The sequence below is a fragment of the Protopterus annectens genome, chromosome 5.part1 (genome assembly GCF_019279795.1).
Source record: "Protopterus annectens isolate FY-2018-M chromosome 5.part1, PAN1.0, whole genome shotgun sequence".
NCBI lineage: Eukaryota > Metazoa > Chordata > Ceratodontiformes > Protopteridae > Protopterus > Protopterus annectens.
Window position 1 is genome coordinate 321740718 of NC_056736.1, and position 19285 is coordinate 321760002.

At 41.4% G+C, this 19285-nt stretch overlaps 1 protein-coding gene across 4 annotated transcripts in view; it reads right to left on the reverse strand.

The window, feature by feature from the left end:
• TGDS (TDP-glucose 4,6-dehydratase) overlaps window positions 1-19285 on the reverse strand; it is a 750932-nt gene that overhangs the window by 337213 nt on the left and 394434 nt on the right. For all 4 annotated transcript variants that reach the window (XM_044073003.1, XM_044073005.1, XM_044073004.1 and 1 more), the window contains one exon: window positions 11486-11545. In XM_044073003.1, the coding sequence (XP_043928938.1) occupies window positions 11486-11545 (60 nt within the window). The remainder of the gene's footprint in view (window positions 1-11485; window positions 11546-19285) is intronic.

A 19285-nucleotide genomic window follows, 5' to 3' on the forward strand; every position in this document is an offset into this window, starting at 1 on the left:
GTGAAACAAACTCCAACAACTTAGTAGAAAAATAGCAGATCCCAAGTCCTCAGCTCGAACAGGGCAAAAAAACCACAATCCACTTCCAGTGCGCAATAAAGAAAGATTTCCACGTATCACAAAACACAGGTTTATTACCACAAGATATACACTCCAGTAAAAATCAGGTTGATGTCAGGTTTAGCGCTTTCATCTGACTAAATCAGACTTCTTCAGAAGCAAGGTTGCCAAATGAATCAGCCCTTATAAAGTTAATTAGGCGCCAAAATCTTTTTTAAAAATTAAGAGTTTTAAAAAGTTTTAAAGAGACATGAAAACTTTGTTAATAACAATAGTTAAAAAAGTACAGGTATCCAATAAACACTAGATGCTTAAAACAATATATATATATATATATATATAGTACAATAAGTACTAAGTAGATGCTTAAGAAACATAATAATTTTCTTAAAATTCCCTTAGGGAATAGTTGTATACATTCAGTGCTTATCATTAAAATGACAAGGCATGTGTAAGTATAATATTTGTAAATAATGTTCCCTAGTTAATAATAACCGTGGATGAAAGAAAGTCATTCCTGTGGTTACTAAAAACCAATTATATATATAAAAATTTATTTTAAAGTTTCTGACATTAAAATTATTATTAACTAGGGAACATTTTTTACAAATATTATACTTACACATGCCTTGTCATTTTAATGATAAGCACTGAACAAATGAGATCACTACTAGAATAGATACAGTTTAAGTAGTCTCTTGCCCACTGTTGGATCATAATGTGATAACATTCCAATATGAAAGACTTTAAGGAGTTATTAGAAATTCAAACTTTTATTCAAATGAATCATACAGGTAACACCTCAGAGATTTTTGTATGGGACTCTTTAAAAGCATACCTTTTTGGCAAAATTACAAGTTGGTATGCACAAAAAAGAAACAATGGGGAAAAGAATTGATAGATTTACAAGAGAAAATTGATACGGTAAAATTAAGACAATAGAAGATAATTAATCAACATAAACCAACAATGGATACACAACATCTAATTAAAACATTTATAGAAAATACACAATCATTATCACATACACTGAAAATAAAAGATCAAATGACAAGCCTATATCAATGGCTGAACTCAAAATTCAGATTAATAAATTAAAATGAATTAGAATGCTTTGAGTATTTTACTAGAGGTATCTTAAATAGTTAAAGGACTTACAAAGGTATCACCATCCTGGAAATATACCCTAATACCTCAATTTTAAAACCCGAAAATGACTCACCATATTGTTCTTCATATAGACCAATTTCATTCTTAAATGTAGATTATAAAATATTTATGGCAATCTTTGTCTCTAGAATAAAACAATTTTTTCCAGTGTTGATAAACAATGATCATATTGGGTTTATAATGAACAGGAACAACCATGATAATATCAAGAGAATACTATCAATAATTGATTATACTAATAATTCAAAAAAAAGAAATTTGGTTAGTTTGGATATCAAAAGTGCATCTGATTCCGTTAATTGGGATTACTTACTATTAGTACTGGAGGAATGTCAATTATTCAGACAATTTCTTACACTATGAAAACTTTCACTTAAAAAAACTTGCAAACAAACATATAGATCCAAATATCACTATGACCACAAAAATACTAACAAAAAAGTAAAAATGCCCCATTGCTTTTTCCTTTTCCCTTTTCCTCTAGTTATAGAAAATAATATATAAAATCAAATAAAAAAATACATACAATAACATATCCCCTCACTCCCCCTAAAAATATAAAAAAGAATAATTTTTGTTTTTTTGTTTTTTTATTTTTCCCTAATAGCCTAGATCCTTTTTAAACCATCACATTAGAGATTGGACATTGGGTAATACTGGTCTTCTAGATTTAGAATTGTATTCCTTATCCACAATTGTTAAGACAATAATTTATTGGTTAAATAATTATAATTCATAATAGAAAGATATTCTGTTACTAGAAACTATTAATTATTAATATTAATTATTATTATTATTATTATCATTATTATTACTAGAACATATTAAGGAGGACATGGAGACATGGTGGTGGAATGAGGAAGTACAGGAGAGTATACAGAGGAAGAGGCTGGCGAAGAAGTGGGATTGTCAAAGAGATGAAGAAAGTAGACACGAGTAATAAGGAGATGAGGCACATGGCAAAGAGAGAGGTGGTGAAGGCTAAGGATAAGGCATATGGAGAGTTGTATAAGAGATTGGACACTAAAGAGGGAGAAAAGGACCTGTACTGATTGGCCAGACAGAGGGACAGAGCTGGGAAAGATGCGCAGCAGGTAAGGGTGATAAAGGACAGTGAGGGAAACGTACTCACAAGTGAGGAGAGTGTGTTGAGTAGATGGAAAGAGTACTTTGAAGGGCTGATGGATGAAGAGAAGGAGAGAGAGAGAGAAGGTTGGATGATGTGCGGATAGTGAATCAGGAAGTGAAACAGATTATTAAGGAGGAAGTAAGGACAGCTATGAAGAGGGTGAAGAATGGAAAGGCTGTTGGCCCAGATGACATACCAGTGGAAGCATGGAGGTGCTTAGGAGAAATGGCAGTGGAATTTTTAACCAGATTGTTTAATGAAATTTTGGAAAGTCAGAGGATGCCTGAGGAGTGGAGAAAAAGTGTTTTGGTACCTATATTTAAGAAAAAGGTGATGTGCAGAGCTGCAGTAACTACAGAGGGATAAAACTGATCAGTCACATCTTGAAGTTATAGTAGTGGAAGCTAGGTTAAGAAGGGAGGTGATGATTAGTGATCAGAAGTATAGTTTCATGCCAGGAAAGAGCACTACAGATGCAATATTTGCTCTGAGAGTGTTGTTGGAGAAATACAGAGAAGGTCAGAAGGAGTTGTATTGTGTCTTTGTGGACTTAGAGAAAGCATATGACAGGGTGCCTAGAGAGGAGTTGTGGTATTGCATGAGGAAGTCGGGAGTGGCAGAGAAGTATGTAAGAGTGGTACAGGATATGTACGAGAGTAGTGTGACATTGGTGTGGACTGCGGTGGGAGTGACGGATACGTTTAAGGTGGAGGTGGGATTACATCAAGGATCAGCTCTGAGCCCTTTCTTATTTGCAGTGGTGATGGACAGTTTGACAGATGAGATCAGACAGGAGGCCCTGTGGACTTTGATGTTTGCAGATGACATTGTGATATGTAGTGAGAGTAGAGACCAGGTTGAGGAGACCCTGGAGAGTGGATATATGCTTTAGAGAGGAGAGGAATGAAGATCAGCAGGGCTAAAACAGAATATATGTGTGTAAATAAGAGGGAGGGTAGAGGAATGGTGAGGAGTTGGTAAAGGTGGATGAGTTTAAGTACTTGGGATCAACAGTTCAGAGTAATGGTGAGTGTGGAAGAGAGGTGAAGAAGAGAGTGCAGGCAGGGTGGAATGGGTGGAGAAGAGTGTCAGGAGTGATTTGTGACAGACGGGTACCAGTAAGCGTGAAAGGGAAGGTCTACAAGAGGGTAGTGAGACCAGCTATGTTATATGGGTTGGAGACGGTGGCATTGACAAAAAGGCAGGAGTCAGAGCTGGATGTGGCAGAGTTAAAGATGTTAAGATTTGACTGGGTGTGACTAGGATGGACAGGATTAGGAATCAGTATATTAGAGGGTCAGCTCATGTTGGACAGTTTAGAGACAAAGCAAGAGAGGCGAGACTGCACGGGTTTGGACATGTGGTAAGGAGGGATGCTGGGTATATTGGGAAAAGGATGCTAAGGATGGAGCTGCCAGGTAAGAGGAAAAGAGGAAGGCCTAAGATAAGGTTTATGGATGTGGTGAGAGAGGACATGCAGGCGGATGGTGTGAAACAGCATGATGCAGAGGACAGGAAGAAATGGAAACAGATGATCCGCTGTGGCGACCCCTAATGGGAACAGCTGAAAGAAGATGATGATGATGATGATAACAGAAAGATATTCAGGGAGGTATTTAGTATAAATCCAATCATTTAACAAAATCATATCATACTAAAGTAGCTACTAATAAATTTCATTGGTTAGTAAAAGACTATTTTATAGAAAACAAAAACATACCAGTTAACTCGTAGCGGAAAAGTACACTCAGACTCTGCCACAGCTTGCTGTGAGGGAAATGTTAGTTTGCTTTTGATTTCTTGAATTTTGTAATACTTTATTCCTTTTTTCTATTTGTATACTGTGATTTGTTTTCTTTAAACTGTCTTTTACTTGTATTCTGCTTTTAATTGCATATTAAAACTTGGAAAGAGACCATAGCTGTGTCTCTTGTGAGGCAGACAGAATTTTTCCCAACTCCCTCACTGCTGCTGTTGTGTTCTTAAACACAACCGTCTTTCTAGTTGCCTTCCCCTTATGTTAATTTGATGACATATCTCCTTCCCTCTTCCCTTTCACTGGCTGGTGAGTAAGCACAAAATTATCATTTTGTGAAATCACTCTCCTTCAACTATTTAAATTTATTGGCCATCCCACTTTATTCCATAGAGCCGGAATACAAAAAGAGCCCACCCCTTACAGACTACCTTGCTCTTTTAAAATTAATGTCTCTCCACTGACAGCTAAAACTTAAGTCTCCCCTTTTATATCTAACTGCTTAGTGCACACTGCAGTGTTTAGGATATTAACCCATTTTTTTCATCTTACCTTTAAATATCTATTGGAAGACCACCAGTTATTGGAGAGCCCACATTCTGCCTCTCAGTAGTCATCTTGGGATTAGTACTTCTGTTTTCTCCCGGTGAAAGAAGGAGCACAGTGACATTATTTCCTGGAGACTATTGATCACCACAAAGCCTAATAACTGCTTTATAGGTAACAGCTTGGAATTTGTGCTTACATTCTGTTCCTAGTGAGAGAAGAAGCACAGTGCATTGATTTCTGTTCTTAGTGAGAGAAAAAGCACAGTGCATTGATTTCTGACTGTTTCTAGTTGGAGAGCGAGTGTCTGTGCTTAACATTCCTGATTGGTATGGTTGTTATTTAAGGTATCTACCAGACAAAGGCTAAAACAAGCCTACAGACCCTTGCATCATCTGGGACAAGACTGTAGATCACCAAAACAGGCTGTGGCCTGCTTCTTATATTGGGATTGGTGCTAACATTTTGCTTCTGGTGAGAGAAGAAGTAAAGGAGTATTGTATCCCAGCAGAGTGAAGCTGTTGTGAGACCAGCACTAGTAGTAGCCGGACAGTAGCCATTCATGGAACTCCCCTCTTTTCATCTTTCTTGACAACCTAATTTGTTTTCAGTAAGTACTGCTTTATTTGTTTGTAACTTCAGAATATCTGCCTAAATACTTCATCCTTAAATTTTCAGGGTCTATGTATTAGTTTCCCTGCAAGTGTTTGGCAGTGCTCTGTACAGACTCAGACACCTTGAGTGACATTTTCTTGTAAAAGCACAATTTAAATTTCTCCAGTTCCTAGTTGCACACAGGACAACTAGCCTGCAGTGACCAGCATTGTCCCCATAGTTGCACACCGGATAACACCTGACATTGATTGATATTCTCACTCCAACTCTCTAATCAATAAAAAAGGGTCTGTTGCCAGGGATATGAACTTTCCCACTGTCTCCGTTACCAGCTTGGTGGATATGGGCATCCTGAGGCAATGTAGAAATTGCCTCATGTTTACTGACTAGTTACTTCTCAAACTGATATGGTATGTGAAAGATGTATTTACACACTTTCACTGGAGGCAAAGCTCTTGCATAAAAGTACTCCTAATGTTAATAAGGTTGTCAGTAGTACACACATGGCACCCATGACACACAATTCAAATCAGACATATGCTGAAGCACTTAAATGTAACCTTCCTAAACCACAAAGACTTCTAGATGAAGTACACATAACAAATACCCTCAGCAGCCCCAAATCCACTTTTTCAAAACACCCACATCAACACAGAGCTACATCTCATGGAGTCTCTACCTCTAAGCCCATAAGGCAAGCCACCACACAATCCAACTTTCTAGCCACTGGAGACTCCATTGTGAGACAAGATGGTGTCCCTCTCACCAGGCTCAGTAGGGAGAAAGTCAAGGTCAGTTGCTTATCAGCGGCTAGGAACTACCACATTATGCACACACTCGGGTCATTGGATCACAAGCACCAATATGAGTCAGTCATAGTCCATGTGGGAGTAAATGACCTGAGACGTACCTTCCTAGATTATATGAAGAGACATCATGGATCTCTCGGAATATATGTCTCAGCCTGGTATGAGCCTAGCATTGAGCAACATTTTACCTTCTCCTAGGATGATGCCACAATGCAAAAAAAAAGATGATTGACTTTAATAATTAGCTTAGCTTCTGGTGTCATTCTAAGGGGGGTGCAATATTTGTCAGCATGGAAGAAGATGGCCGACAGACCATGCTCCTCTGCTAGGGATGTTCTGCACCTCTCCTCTCTAGGCTTTCGAAGATTAGCTAAAACATTGTTTTCCCTCATAGTGCCTTTTTAAGCAATGCCAAACTGAAAGTACTTCTGACACAGCAAATCAAAGCCATGAAAATCTACAGGTATTACTGTTCAATGCTAGGAGTTTAAACAAAAAATCCACTTCCCAGAAGCTTTCTTCACCCTAGAGAATGCTGACATCTGTGCAGTCACTGAGGCATGGTTTAAAGACACGGAAACCACACCAACAGTGCAAGGCTATAACGCCTTCCACACATTTAGACCGGCTACTTCACAGGCAGGGGCTAAAGGTGGAGGTATCTCTATTTACATCAAAAATAAATACACTTCAAAGCTGGTGAAAATAGGACAATGCATTTGAGCTGCTCCATGTTCAATTCACCATAGGCAAAATCCAATACCACTTCCTTGCAAGCTATAGGCCCCCCTCTATGACCCAGGAAACCCATACCATGTATTTAAACTTATTAGAAACACTAACCATGCAACCCAACACCATATTTATTGGTGACTTTAATTACGCCACCATTAACTGGGAATCCTATATGACACCATACGTACAGGCACAGAGATTCCTGGATTTTGTAAACACAAACTCCCTGGACCAGATACACCAACCAGGGGTGCAACCATATTGGATATTGGAGCTAGTCCTCACTATTATGGAAGACTACTGCACACCTTCTACTGTAATGTCTTCCATGGTAAGGTCAGACCACAATATGGTTTTCTTTGTAAAAATAATACTGGACCCCCAGCTAAAGCTGGAATATTCAGGACCTACTCTAAAGCTAACCTCCGGCAATTAAGTGATAACCTGACAAAATTTCAAGCCCCCATAAGCCTTCAGAACACTGCTGTCTATGCAGAACTGTCCACAGAAACCTTGTACAAGCATGTTAATAGCTGCATACAGGCAGCTGTACTCACCAGGAAGAAGTACAGAACTAAATCAAAAAACAAGCCACCCTGGTGGAATCAAAAAATTAATAGGCTGTATAACAGAAGGAAGAAAACCATGGCAAAAATTATGAGTTGTAGCACCCAGTAGGATAAAAGTACTCTCATCAAACTAAACAAACAACTCAGAGGACAAATAAAGTATAACAAAGCCAAATTTGAGGTCAGTTTTGTCTCCCAAGACAACCAAAAAGTGTTCTTTAGCTATGTCCACAACCTCAAAGGCAATAAACAATTGTGTGCCGAGATCATTGTAAATGGAGCCACCTATAATGAGCCAGAAGGTATAGCAAACCTCCTGGCTGATAAATTCAGCTCCAACTTTACCCCTCTCCCCTTCAATCCTCCCTCAGGAAATACCATCAACTATAACCCTCCCTCCCTGCAATCACTAGGGAACAGGTCCTCAGTGCTCTCTCTAAGGCCAAGAACACTGCATCAATGGGCCCAGACAATATCCCAGGATGAAACATGACTTTATCAAGCCCTCTGGAATTGCTATTTAACTGTAGCCCCCAACAGGCTTCGTGCCTCATGAATGGAGAACAGCAACAGTCATCCCTCTGCACAAAGGTTGGCCATCTACAAACCCATAAGTCTCACTAGTTTCATATGCAAAGAGATGGAAAGAATCATGGAAATGATCAGTAATGACATAGGTAACCTCCATACACTGGACCCTACCCAATTTGGTTTCATCAAGGGCAGATCATGCCCGAACAACTTGGTGAACCTCTTTAAGGTGGTCACCAAAGTGATGGATGACAGCAAAATGGTTCAGACTGCCCACATTGAGCTGGCCAAGACATTTGGCACAATAGCCCACTCGGGCAGTGTTAACAAATTTAAGAGATTAAGTACAAACCCTTACGTCCCCCAATGGATAGCCAGCTAGCTCAAAGACAGGACTCAGGAAGTTAGAACTGGGGAGTCCACCTCTACAAAGAGGTCAGTCACAAGCAGAGTCCCTTAGGGATCAGTCCTGGGACTGCTCCTTTTTGGCATTTACTTCACAGAAGTCAAGACCAGTGTCAATGACGTCTGGCTGACTAAATTTACAGATGATTACAAATTAGGAGCTATCACTGAATCACCCACTGACGCAAATGCTCTCGTGAAGGGGCTGACATAGACAAACTGGTGTCAGAGCCATGGACTAAAACTAAATGCCAAGAAATGCATAATAGTATCCTTTTGGGAAGTCATCCATCCCTAGTAATTAATTTATTAACAACCCCATAAGAACTGACCCAGTAGTCAGGGACTTGGGGAAACACATACAGTAATTCAGTTTTTGACCATTACGTGTCTGTAGTAGCGAGGAAATCATTCTATGTTGTTCAACTTACACACAATGGCATGGCATCTAGGTCCAAGGACGTCATTGTTCCACTGAATTTGGCATTCATCAGACCTATCATTCAGTAAAATGCCCCTTTGCTATGTACCTAACCAGGCATATTCAACAACTGGAACGTCTACAGAGGTCCCTCACTAAAAGAGTGAATAGTGTAAGTAATATGTCCTATGCAGACTGCTTCAAGGCCGTATATCTCTGTATTCTGTCTCCTAAAGGCTGTTGAGAGAAGATCTATGCCTGGCATACGCGGCATAGTCAGACCCCACTCTGACAGAACTCCTGCAAATGCATAAAACAAACGGCACCACACTTACTCATTCTACAGACCTAAACTTTGCCTGTGATATAAGAAGGACCTGCTGGAGAGACAGGCATGTATCCCACAGACTACCCTTTCTCTAAAACAGCCTCCCCATCCATGTGAAGCAGAGTTCCTCCCTAACCCAATTCAAGTGTAACTTGGACAATTGGATGGGGAACAGGAAATTCATCCCTAGATTGGCACCTATGTCTCTAATGGACACAGGCAGCCAGTAAATTGTTCATCTCACAGGCCCCTGCTTGTAAATGTTTCACTTCCCAAGCCACTGTTTACACTTATCAAGGGTACCAGAATTTGTTGAGATTTGGGATGCACGGATAGGTTTAAAAACTCCCTTGAGGTCATTAGCCTAATAAACACCTATCAACCTATAAATGACTCAAGACTTACTAGGGAAAATATAAATATCTTCAGAAAGGGTTGCTAGGGAGTGAGCTACAATGAAATGGACTTTAAACATATAATAGAAAAAAGATATATGAATTATTTAGAGTGGTTATCAAAGGCTGAAGTACTGCAGAAGAAATGGAATTTTACAGAACAAGAAAAACAATTGTGGTGTGCTAAAGGAAAAAATAAGGGAGTATTAGGACAAAATGCTTTAATTTAGAAAGGCTGCTGTCAAGTAAGTATTTTTGATAAAAGCACCAGAGTGTAAAAAATATTAGCACAATGATTTAGGCAACAGAAAATAGAAAGGGGTGTTGCCAAACTTCAAAAGACTATAATAAGAAAAATAACCAGATACCCTATAGAGGTATTAGTTATATTTCAGAAATGTAAGGAAAATCTATAAAACGCAAAGGAATGCAGACAGCAGGAAGATTTAACTAGGCACATATTACAGAAAAACAAGGCTCAAGAATTAATAGCTAATATAGCAGGGGATGAGATAAAAATGGTGGTGTACAATCAGTCAACAAGGAAGTCACCAGGACCTAATGGTATTCCTGTGAAAGTCTGGAATTTAGGAGAGATGAAAGTGATAAAGATCTAAAAGTTTTGTTTAGCAATATTTTAAAAGGGGAGACGCTGCATGCATCTTGGAAGAAAGCTGTGATGGCTGTACTACCAAAACAAAGCACGGACCCTTCAGACCTAGCTTCATATAGTATAGACCAATTTCAATTTTTAACTAGCTAAGAAAATAGCTAGGGTGATATCAAAGCTGACATATGGATGGATGTATTTTTTTGTGTTCAAAAAGAGGGACATGGCAGGGGTGTCTTCTTTTCCCTTTGTTTTTTGCCTTCAGCTTACAGCCAATGATAAAGAAAATAAGGGACTTACAAACTCATGGATATCAAGAAAAACAGCATTATTTGCAGATGATATTATTTTGTACTTGATAAACCCAGGAAAAATGGCATTTCAGTATTGTGGAGTATGTTCAGACAGTTTCAAGAAGTGCTTCAGAATACAAAATAAATGAAGATAAAACAAAGGATGCAGAGGTAAACTATTTCTACACACTAACTGGTTCAGCAGTACCCTTACTTATGGGAATATAATAAGATGTACTTAGGTGTGTAGATTATAAAGGAGCCTATTATGGCAGTAAAGGACATGTGGGAAGAGACTAAACAAAACACACAAACTGAGAAGTTGGAAGCTCTAGACCATGAAATTGGATAACAAGGTACAAGCAGTGAAAATGTTTCCAGTATCATTAGTACTATACACAGGTCAGGCATATATTTATCAACCACAGGAGAATTTTGTGTACCGCATTTAGTAAAGAATTTGAGGGTATTTATTTGGGAGGGAAAAACAGCAAGAGTTAAATGGGATAAGTCGTTTCCCCCATAGAACAAAGTGTTTTAATATTATCAGATTTGAAGGGATACTTAGAACTACACAGTTAAGGCTCATATACATAAGAAAAGTATAAGACTGCAATCAAAGTGGAAAGAAATGATGTTGAATGGGGGGGGGTGTCACAAAATAATGAGAGAGAAGGATTATGCAGTACAGTATAAATGGACATTATACATTCTTATGCATGATATAAGCAAGCACAAAACGAGAAACAGCAGCAGAGAAAAGGTGCAAATGACCCTACCTCCAAAGTCATTAACATGGCAGAAGGCTACCTAAAAACATAACACTGGACAAGAGTGCATACGCACCTCTTCAATTAGATAATGTTACTACCTTTCTGACAGATGGGCAGAATTATTCAAGTACATGTAGTCACATTCTAATGTGCATTATATAAAAATAATGCAACAAAGCAGTCAGTTGACCAGTTAATTTTTGTTCAGGTATATACATCTGCCACTAAATATTAAAACTGGTTAACAAACCTTTAAAAAACAGAGCAAAATAGTATCCTGTTATACCAATATACTTAATACTGTAGTTTTCTAGTTAAAGTATTAAAAAAGTCACCTGACCTTTTCTGGAAACTGGTGTGGTCCATACACATTGCTGCTTCTTGTAATTATTACAGGAAACTAGAAAGATATATACATATATAAATAGACATTAAACTTTCTTTCATAAGTTACAAGACATAATAAGATAACATCAGAAAGCTAAATTATTAAGACAGTTTGAGGCCTGCCCTAGGCATAGCTGTATGTAGCACCAAACCATGTCTAGGCATGGTAATGCTTGGTTTATGCACAACTGTCTTTCGCCTCCGTGACAAATAACTGCCACCTGTAGGTAAACCAAGCAGTACCCACACCCAGCCATGAGCTATTGCTGGTACACAGTTTTATTAATTCTGCATAATATTGCATGTTTATTTTTTAAAAATATTCACAATATTACAGACAGAAAGGCAGACAAATCACTATAGATATCCTTTCTCCAAGCCTCTACTGTTCGACACTGACATACTGTAGAAGTGTAAGGACGAAAGTGCATAGTAAGTCAGTACAGAATGGCGGGATTTCTCTTTCCAAGTGAATGCGTCCATTGCCCCAACTTTCCTTGCAAGGAGTCCTGCCAGAAAACAGTTTGAGCTGATGCTTCAGGCCAGAGGCAAATAGATCTACCTGTGGAATACCCTACTGATGGACAATCTGTAGGAAGACCTCCCTATTTAACATCCATTCACAGGAGTCTGCTCTTGATCTGCCAAGCTCTTCGGTTCTGATGGAATGTAAACTGCTATGAGAAATGTGGCGAACTACAGAGTCCCAAGCCATAACTAAAGTCTGCACAGAGAGAATGATTTTGTGCCCCCATCGCATTTTTTTTAAATATACCACACAACATCTGCGTTGTGTATCAGAATCTGAAGTGTTACTGGGGGCAACAGGTCACAAAAGGATTGAAAAGCCAGAATTAATACTTTTATCCCCTATATTTCAGGGCTCCTATTATGTGATCGAACATCAACAAGTTTGAACCCTATATGGTCAAAACCATATAGTCGAACTTGCTTTAATTCGAACACAGAAAAAAAAAGATGCAACAGTAAACTAACTGTTGCAAGAAGGGGGCAAACCCCCCTGCACCCCCCACACCCCCCGCTCTTTAAATATACCAACTCCAAGACCGCACTATAGTGTGGGGGGTGCAAGGGGGGCTTGCCCCCCTGCTTGCAACAGTTAGTTTACTGTTGAATCTTTTATTTATTTTTTTTTTGCCGTGCTCAAAGTTTTGAAACTTCGAACAGACAAGTTCGATACTGTCGTGCTCGAAGTTTCAAAACTTCGATCACGTAACAGGAACCCTATATTTATATAGTACTTTTTCCCCTTTTTTTATGAAATTCTTTGCACTCTGAAACCATTTGAGCAAGCCTTAAGCTCTGTCTGATACATCTGTTGACACACTATGAAGAGGTGGTTGAATATGAACTGGAACTCCCAGATTCTGGTGTATTTGTGCAATCCACCAGTGCAGTTATTTCTTCATAAATGGGAAGAGAAGAAAGGGGGAGGACAGAGGGATGATTGTGTTGAGCATATACGGACTTTAGATACCACTGACTTTTCCTCATGTTCAGTCTGGCAAAAGGAATCGCCTGAATGATGCATAACATATACCCCAAGGGTCTCAGAAGCTCTCTTGCATAAGTTAGAGATATGTTGTCAGGGATTTAAAGTACTGTTCTAAGAATGCAATCTTGTCTGAGAGATGAAAAGCCACCATCAGAGAACAATCAAAAAGATAACCTAGGAACATCAGAGAATGGGATGGAAAAGGGATGGACTTGTTGAAATCCAAAGTGAACTCCAGACTCTGAAAGAGACTGATTGTGAACTGTATAGTTCTGAAATATTTTGTGATGAGAAGTGGTTTGTTAGGGGTAAATGTGGATATCCTGGAGCCCGCAGGTGTTACTACTGGGGCTATGCATTTGTAAACACTCCTGAATAGGTAAAAAGCCCAGAAGTCAAAGCAGTAAACTGAAAGTTCAAACCAATGGCACAGAAGCTTAGAAATTTACTGTGAAGAGGATAGACTGGAATATGAAGATAATCATTCTTAGAGGACCAGGGTAGCCAAAAAGGCTTTTGGAAAAAATGAGGGGGGAAAGCTTTGCAGGGTCAACATCCTGAGTTTCAGAATGTTTAGGAAAGAGCATGAATTGAGAATAAAAAAAAAAAGTCTCCAAATGCCTTCCTTCCTTAGGAGGAGAACAGGTTACATTACACTTTTGTGTAAAAGTTCTAAAAAATGAAGTACCAAGTACGGTTGGTTTTTCGGGAACATGCGGAACTGAGTTTTGAAAAGGAAGAGATTTCCAATGTATAGTGTACCCTTCCAGAATGATTCTCAAAACCTAAATGTCTTTTTGATCTTTTTCCAACAGGAAATAGGTTCTATGTGCTTCCCATAGCGTTCCATGTGAATTGGTTTCTAACAGCCACCTCTCAAGGCTATCCCACAATGGAGCCGAAATGAAGCTCTCATTTCGGCTCTATAAAAAGCTAAGCTAGGCGGTTCCACTAGTTGTCTCAGAAAGAATATAAAACACTATCAATAAAAGTATTACCTCTCTGAGGAAAGTGTAAGCCCAAAGGCAAATGAAAGCTAGGATGAACCAAACTCCAGATTGAAAAGGACAAGGTAGAAAAAAGGGGAAGGAAGAACTAGACCTGGGAAACCTGAAAAAGAGGTCACAAGGGATATGGGCAGTTACCTAAGAACCACTGGAAAGAGGGAAAAGGGTTCAAATCCAAACGGAAAGAAGGTAACTCCGGGCTATAGCCTGAAAGTGATACATGAAAGAAGATGGAGAGAGTAGTCCTTACATGGCTGTCCCAGGTTAGCTTCCAACTATGAAGCTATGAAAGACTCTACTCTAAGAATTGGATCTATCTGAGTAGACAGCACCCAAACTAGGCTCTTGGAAGACTAGTGAGGTGTAACTTAGGGTTGGTTGTGGCTTAGTGCTTGGAGAGGCTCTGTCTTTAGCTAATGATGGAAGAAAGTAGGCAGTCTGGAGGTGTGGCCAAATAAGTTAAAGATGAGCTGAGAATGGGTGTCTATAAGCTAAGAAAAGGAAGTGTGATGAAGGCCTTATGCAGGAACCTGTGATCTTGAGGTGTCCTTTCTTCATAAGCTTCGATCTCTAAATTCATGGTCAAGAAGCTGATGTTTTTCACTGAAAGTCCCTTTTCTGCTTGAATCTGAAAGATTAGCTGGTCAGTACTTCCTAGGAAATCAGACCTGTTCAAGGAATGTAGAATTTGAAACACAATTGCCAGTACAGTTGGATACCTTACAGGGTTAGAATGGTCTTAAAATTACAATGTTTGATTCAGATTAATGAGGATACCCATGGATTTCCATGAAAGTATAGATATAAGCAATATGAAACAGTAGGGATGGTGGCTCTTTGAAAAACAATAGATATGAGTGAGAAGAGTTAGAAGGGGATAAGCAAATTATACAGAAAAAGAGGAGGAGTAGCAGTTAGAAGGAGAGTTTAGAAGATAGAGAGCTGAGAAAACAGGACCCTGCAAAAGAGAGGAGAATATCACCCAGAGGAGGAAGAATTAAGGTCTTCAAAAAAGGATTGAAAGCTAGCTGAGAACAGAAAAAAAACTCTGTGAGAAGAAGGGATGAAGAACCATGAAAGTTAGAAGCTAGAAATCCCAGGAAAAAATCTAGAATACAGAGGGAGACATCGAGAAAGAGCTGCCATTCAAGAGAAGGGGTAGAAGGAGATGACTATGAAAGGAAGGATTATGTGGATAAATCCTTGAAATGCCCACATGAATTTCCAAAGGATCTGATAAATTTTAAGAGTACAATAGAGAAGAATTGAGGAAGAGTAGTTGAATTGAGTGAAGGGAGAGAGAATGGGAAGTAAGAGAAAAGATCTTCCTATCAAAAGAGATGGGGAGGAAGCCTGGCAGCTGTTGCGTGGAGGAACAGAAAAGTGAGAGGGAGAGATAAGAAGAGGATCCAAGGGAACCAAACAGATTGATGGATCAGAGAGGAACCAAGGCGAGAGGATGAAAAATGGATGCAAGAGAGAGGGGTGGAGAAAGAGAGCTGAGGCCTATAGAGGAATTGATGGAGGGGAAGGGCTGGGAGGAAATTCTGACAGAAAGCCCTGATAGATTGAAAGGGAGGCTTCTGTGGGATAGCCTGAAATAAACTGAGATATAGCGGAAGCTGGAATGGACCGTTAGTGCTAAAGGATTTTGGAGGCGGCTTGTAGAGAGGGCTGGCTCTGCAAAAATTTTTCTCCAGAATGCTGCTCTACTTGGCTGAGGCTAGATTGAGGAAAAAGGGGCTGGCCTTTGCGACTTTCCTTGAAATAATTGGTGCCAGACTTGTGTCTTGAGTCTGAAAACTTCCGGAGAACTGGAATTTTCAGATGCCACTTGCGTTGGGAAATAGACAGGACAGAGACCACCGAGTTGCTCTCCATAGATCGCGTCTCGACAGGACGCCTTTGTTGAAGAAGAGCTTGTTTGTTCATACACCACCATAGTCTGATTGCTCATCTCTAGAAAAGTGAGTCTGCACCCATAGTTGCTCCTAAATTTGGGCTTAGACAGTTGATCCCTCCCCACTCACATCGGACTGGGTCAGCGTCAGCAAGTGGCATACCTCTGGGAGGAGAATGCAAGTTCCGCAAAGGTCTGAGCTGGGCCCCCACCCGAAGTCGGGCGTCCGTTGTCAGTAGCCTGGCGTATCAAGGTAATGAGGGGTTTTTCGTTAGAGAAGTTATTCATAACACCAAGGGACATATTTTTGCAGGAAGAAGTCCATTGTGTGAAGTGGGACATCCCAAAGGGAAGAGCATCCACCAGTGTTCCAAGAAGTGGATGGTTTGGAATCTGTTGTGGAATCCCATGTACTTAAAGAACAGGGGATTCTTGCTCTGCTTGTGATCATTTAGCTTCCTGTTTAGGATCTTACTGTGTCTCCTGTGTGTTACTAGAGAGGGAATTTGTGTGCTAGTAACAAGAGACCTTTCTTTGAACTTGATTTTGAACATTTGTTTAAACTCTAGACCATGGTGACTTGAAGGTGTAGTCTCTGGCCGACAGGAGAGACTTTGACAAAGGATTGATGACAGAAACTTCATTCAAACTGGAGAAGGTAGTCTCTCAAATAGCTGTGGTCTAGCTTGACTTGAAGTCTGAGGAGCCAGTCCTCCAAATATTGTGGGACCTGGAATAAAAACACCTGAATTGAACACTGGTGAACTGCAGAGCAGGGGGTAAGCTTACCTGGGGGGCTGGTTCCCAGCCATGGGGCAGGGAGAAGAATTTGACCACTCTCATACATCCACGTGATCCTGGGGTCTGGTGACACAGCGGTTTTTTATATGAATTGAGAGGATGGGGTTCTCTTTCTTAACACAGAAATCTTGTTTTTTTCCCAGGAAGGATGGAGATACTCTTCATCCAAAATGGGTCTGAGTTTCTTGTTTTCCTTAGGTTCAATGCTTGGTCTGCTGGCACTGGCTGAATCCTGTTTTCTTTGGAAAAAAAAGAATTTGGAGTAGATTCGGATCCTTGCTGGTCTGCTGGCACTGGTGGAATTTGTTGATTTGGAACATCTGGAAAAGATTTTGGTTGCTTTGGAATAATGGCCTTGGTGGAATGGAACATCTTGTCTTTTGGTGTTTGGATTTCTGATCTTGGGTTTAGCGGTGTAGCAAGATGATGTACCTGCGGCGGCATTACCCCTTTTGCCTCTTAGGAGGGCTGGAGGTCTCTAGTGAGGGAAAAGGTTTGACCTTACCGGTGGGTCTTTCTTCAACTTACTCTCAGGGGGTGGACAGGGCTCTACCATCCGACTTCCTGGAGGCCGACAGTCTCCGGAACCCTCTGCCTGGAGAGGCGGCCAAATTGTGGTTTGTCTGCCTCTGGAGGAGGCCCGAAGCCTGTAGGCTCTCTGGAAAAAGGCCGAGTTCCTTGTTAAGCGGAAGAAGGAACACTTGACTGGCTTTGCCATTCCTTTCAAGCAGAATGAAAAAGAGCGGACCAAGAGGCCAAAAAGTTTTGCCCATCTGCAGCTTTCTTTTCAAACGGCGTTCAGTTCCTTGTCCATAATGATCCATGCCTCAGGTCTAGGCATGCAAGCGGCCGCATAAAGAGGCGGCACACGCATCCAGGCAAAGGGCATGGGCATGCCACTAGTTAGCTATTGGCTCCAGCTGAGCCATCTAGCCATATGAAAAATGCAAGGAGGAGTTATTCTTAGGCATAACAGGGGTAGCCAGGCTGGCTGAATCTCGTTACCTGGTGACTGCAGCTGTAGGATCCTTCAACATGTCAGCAAAGCTACAGTGGCAACCGCCTATGAAGATAGATGAAATGGCATACATAGAACCCATCAGCCTAACCGTAATAAAGGAAAGTTCTTTGTTCCAGGATGCTTCAGGCCTGTCCATGAACCTGTTCCCTACCATTGAGGAGAAACAGAGAAGGAAATAGCTTTTACCAAAATTGTGTAGTCCTGCATACCATGTGGTTGGCACCAGGGGGTGGGGTCCACTGGAGTTTTTGTTGTGGGAAGCCTGCTGAAAGAAACGGCTATCACGGAGATGGGGGACAGGGAGTGGTCCAAGTCCAAGGAAGAGGCCCCCTCCCCTGGAGGGTCAAGGACCACACCAGGAGGAGGAGGGGGGAGAGCCAAGCCAATAAGTCAAGCATTTTCATCATCCTCTGAAGGGGAGGGGGAAGTTCAGAGCGGAAAAACTTCCAGAATTTCTGAGATGTCTGCAAATGAGACATCTTCAGAGACAGGGAGAGGAAGGGGATCCTCTAAATCTGTGTCCTCTCCTGCAGATCAGGAATTACACTGTTGTGAGGACACTTTGGAGAGGGGAGGGGCTCCCCTGGCTCGATTCAGGAGAGGCCTGAGAGGAGAGTGGGCCAGAGATGAGGCAGGGAGAGAGGGAGGACGAGGAGGAAGAGGAGGGTGTGTAGAGGCCCACTGGAGACCTGGGAAACTCCAGGCACCCTGGCCAGGGACAGTGGAGAGGTCCCAAGGTCAGGCAGAGCCAGAGGTCCCCCGCTGAGGCAGATGTCGGGAGGCCGGGCTGAAGTGCGAGAGAACCCCCTCGGCACCCGACAGTGCTGCCTGAGAGGCGGGGCTCGGCAGCCAGACTCACCACCGCACCGAGTCCGATGCCACTCACTCGGGTCCGGTCGATGCCACTCGGCGCCGAGATTCGGGCAGCAGGCCGAAGAGTCGGAACGATGGAGCCTCCATAATTCGCTTCAGTCTCCGTGCTACCACAGTCTCAATTGTCGGTCGGCCTTCGAGGAGGGACAGGGGAGGCGGAGGGCTCCGGGAGGACAGGATGAGGCATTACAACATTTTGAGGGCGGGGTCAGCAGTCCTGAAGCATTTGGGCCAGTGCATCACTCAGAACTCTGAAACTCTTGATAAAGGACAGGATCCCCCTGAGGGAGTGAGAGCAAGAGGATCTAGCCTAGAGGGAGATAGCAGGGAGATGCTGGGCGAGCCAAGGGACGGTGACCTAGACCTCTTAGCAGACCAAGGCTCCAGTGGGAGCGACCTCTTTGGATTCTCTACTCGGCGCCAGCCCGATCCCAAGCCGACGGCGACAGCAGTCAGAGCCTGGCTCAGCGGGCCAAACCTAGCGATAGCAGATGGGAGTAGCAGGAAGCCTCGGTTCCAGTAGCTGGAGTCTCGACTCAGAAGCTGGCCTTAGAGGAGCTGGCCGGAGAACAGTAGAAGGGAACAGTAAAAGCTAAGCATCTTAAAAAGAGTTTTTTTTTTCTTTTCCTTTTTTT